The 3873-nt window shown below is 50.9% G+C and overlaps 1 protein-coding gene across 1 annotated transcript in view; it reads right to left on the reverse strand.

Moving 5' to 3' along the window:
• Window positions 1–2721: 2721 nt before the first annotated feature.
• Window positions 2722–3873, reverse strand: part of Znf428 (zinc finger protein 428) — a 6690-nt gene continuing 5538 nt past the window's right edge. Inside the window, 1 exon segment of the mRNA XM_010623259.3 lies at window positions 2722–3873. This exon segment is cut by the window's right edge and continues 18 nt beyond it. Within this exon segment, the coding sequence (XP_010621561.2) occupies window positions 3574–3873 (300 nt within the window). The 3' untranslated portion in view covers window positions 2722–3573.

The following is a 3873-nucleotide window of genomic DNA, read 5'->3' on the forward strand; positions in this document are numbered from 1 at the left end:
CTGGCAGCACCTTGATCTTGGATTTTAACCTCTTAAACCATACATCTGTGTTGTTTATGAAGTACCTGGTCTCAGGGTGTGTTACAGCAGCACAAACACTGTCTTGTTTTCACGAGATGCACATCTCTGCTCTGATGATTATGAGATTCTGTAATGCTCAGCTGTAGTGGTTATGAAACTTTCATTTCAAAGAGTAGATAAATGTTAGGTGCTGCAACTCGGGCGGGAAGTGTGGGCTTCGAAAGACATTTTGGCCTAAGATCCTGTGACAGGCATCACAACTGCAAATGTTCTGTCGCACCAAGCGGGCAGGGTGTGGGGCCCGGGAACCCGAATGAATGCTCCACCCACAGGAAGTAGCCCCTACTCACTTCTGACAAATTATTATTTTATGGGATCATGGGTTCAGTAAACCGGACCTCAGTTTTTTAAACGAAGCCAGAACACCTCCATTTTTATGTGATATTACCTATTTTTCAGTGTTGGTAATCAATGTAGTCTTCAAAACCTCAGTAGCTCTGTGGAGGCCAGAGACACCCCGTAAAAACCAGATGGTGGCCATGGGCAGTCACAGTGCTACCTCTGCTGCGTGGCTTGCTGGTAAGAATGTATGCTGTGCCCAGTTGTCTGGTGCAAACCTGGACTCTGTTTCTTACTGGCTGTGTGACTTCCAGCAAGTGACCCAACTTCTCTGTGCTTTTGCAGTGGCTGTACAGTGGTGCTGAAAATAGCCCCTCCACCTCTCAGGACTGCTGTGGGGATGGAGAGTAAGCCACGGTGGGAGGAATGAGCTAAACAACCTGGCCCCACGGCTGTGTGCCGCACCCACCCCGCCAGCCCACCCTATGCCTTCCTGGGCCCCAGCCTGTGGCTCCACGTGCGCTCTGCAGATGTCCCAAGCAGGCTCCGTGTCCAGACATTGGCACTCAGTGCTCCCACGGTAGCCACAGGCCACTCCTCCCTCCAGGTCCTGCTTGGATGTCACCTCCTCAGTGGCCTGACCTGTGTCAAAAACCACAACCCCCAAGCCTCCCAACGCTTCCTCCTTCCCTCTCCACACCCGCTGCTCACCTTCTAACACCCGACACATTTTGTTTTACTTAACATCTGCTTATCGCGCTCCATTCCCTTATAACCTCTACAAAAGCAGGACCTTTAATCCATCATGTTCACCCTTGCAGGACAGCACCAACCACCTCACAGGCACTCAGTAAATCTCTGTTGAATGAAGGAATATATCAGTAACTGCCCCCACCTCGTCAGGATCCCATGCCTCTGTCCGCAGAAAGCACTTAGCCCTGGGCCTGGTTGGCCGTGTGCGCTGACTTAATGGCGCCATTACGGTAATTCAGGTCCTATTCTTGAAGGTTCTAAGTTGCCAAACTCTGATGCGTTAACGCACATAAAGCTCCTGAAAACGGCCTGGCATGGTAAATGCTCAGTAAATGATAGCATTACCATCAGGCTTCTATTTTCAAAGCAGCTTTGGTGCCAAACCTCTGAGAACAAGTACTTTCGCACTGTGGTATGGCCATGACAAGGTGACCTCTTCGGCTCTCTGCCCTCTCTCGATGTTCCTACAGCTTGGCGCGCCTGTCACTTCCAGCCGCCCTCCCCCCATCCTATTTTGTGGTACTGGGATTGAACCACGGCCTTCACACTGAGCTGCATCCTCAGATCAACCCCCTTTAGCTTTTTTGAGACAGGGTCTCGCTATACAGCCTTGAACTCTCAGTGATTCTCCTCTCTGTTTCCAAGTGATGGGATTACATGTGTGCACCAGCTCGCCCAGTCCATCCTCAACCCTTTTTTAAAGCACTTTTTAATTTTCAGACAGGGTCTAGCTAAGTTACTAGGTTGTCCAGGATGGAATTGAACTTGTGATCCTCCTTTCAGTTTCCCAAAACACTGGGAATACAGGCATGTGCTACCCTGTCTGCTTCTACTGTATTTTCTTTTTTTTGGTTTTTTGAGAAAGGGTTTCACTATGTAGTTGAGACTGACCTTGATCTGGAACTCACTTCAGTGCTGGGATTACAGGTGTGCGCCACCACACCCGGCTCTACTTTCTTTTCTTTTTCTTTTTCTCTTTTTTTGGTACCGGGGATCGAACTCGGGTCCCTGCACTTGTGAGGCAGGCGGCAGAACCACTAAGCTAAATCCCCGGCCCTCTACTTTATTTTCTTGACAGGATTTACTACCATTTGCCATATGCTGTATCTTGTTTGTTTACTGTCTGTCTCCACCAGGAGCCGTCCCCTGACCCACGTCAGCTTCAGGAAGATGAGGCTATTATTTTATTCACTGGTACAGTCCCAATACTCAGCACACAGCAGGTACTCACAAATATTTGTGGGGTTTTTTTGTTTTCTTTTAGTACGGGAGATCAAACTCAGAACCTTAAACTTGTGAGTCGGACGGCAGCACCACTGAGCGAAATCCCTGGCCCAAAAATATTTGTTAAATGAATTAATGGATTACAGTCCCTACCTCACAGAGTTATTCTAAAAACCAGTGACCTGCAAATAAAGTGTAGCACTGTGTAAGTGCTAGGAAAAATGGCAGCTGTGCTTACTATTAAGGTTCTGGTTTTCTAAGCTCTTAGACACCTTTTCTATGAGTCCATGTAGCTAAAGGCCCGTGGCCTGGCACCAGACACCAGGAAGCACACAGGAAGCCCAGTATGATTGCAATTGAAGCCTTCTCTGTGTGAGTCCTTGGGCAATATGTCAGGGAGCACAAGCTGTCCCCACAAACTTCTCTGCTTTCCGAAGATTAGCTAGACTGCACTTCCCAGACTCCTCTGCAGCTGACTGGGGCCATGTGACTAACTTCTCTGCAAAGATGCAAAGACGCAGCTCATGCTACTGCCAGGCCCAGGCTCTCTCATGCTACTTTGTACTGCTCTAGGTTCCCTGTCCTTTTCCACCAGCAGGACCCAGACACAGCCACCCAGCCTGACGTGATGACAGGCTTAATGGGAGTGCTGGTCCCAAATCACCCACTTGGGACCATCATGTGAGCCAGAACAAAATCCTGTGGTGTTGGTGTTTCTGCATTCCAGAGTCTGTGGGTAAATACGTGGAACCAAGTGGCACATAAGCACCTAGTGAAACTTTCTTTTGGTAGTCCTGGGATTGAGTCCAGGGCCTTCACACTGAGCTACAGTACCAGCCCTTTTCTAAAATCTGACTTGAGACAGGGCCTTACTAAGTCATTAAGATGCCCAGCGTAGGTTCAAACATGATCCTCCTGCCTCAGCCTCCCAAAGTGCTGTGATTATAGGCATGGGCCACCATGCCCTACTATAAATGTTAGTTCTCTTGGCCACAAGATCCTGAGGTGCAGAGGAGGAGTCCAGGGGCACTGTGCAGATCACACAGACACACCCCAAACACACACTGGACCAACACTCTTGGAATGTGGCTTTTATTCTGGCCTTCGCACATCTACTCCTAAGACAACACAGACCTGTGGTACCCCAGCCCCCATAACCACCGTGACCACTCCCACTTCCTCACTGCCCTCCTCCCACCCACCCCTTCCGCCATGCTTCCTGGCTGGGGGCTTCGCCTACACCTCACCCCGGGCGTGCAGCATGAAGTGGCCATGCAGCTCCCCGAGGTTGTCAAAGGAATCCTCGCACTCGGTACAGTGGTAGGTGCCCTCCTCCTCTTCCTCCTCCTCCTCCCCTCGCCCAGCTGGCTGGCCCTCCCCAGCCCGAGGGGGCTCTTCCTCTTCCTCCCCAAGGGCTCTGCCTTCAGAGGCTGGTGCTTCCTGGGGGGCTGCAGCAGGGCAGCAAAGCCGGCAAGGTGGGGTGCCTGGTGGGGCCTCCCCAAGCGGTGACCGGCCACAGAGCTGGCAGGGCTGGGC

This window comes from Fukomys damarensis, unplaced genomic scaffold (assembly GCF_012274545.1).
Source record: "Fukomys damarensis isolate Sample0158 unplaced genomic scaffold, DMR_v1.0_HiC HiC_scaffold_19, whole genome shotgun sequence".
NCBI lineage: Eukaryota > Metazoa > Chordata > Mammalia > Rodentia > Bathyergidae > Fukomys > Fukomys damarensis.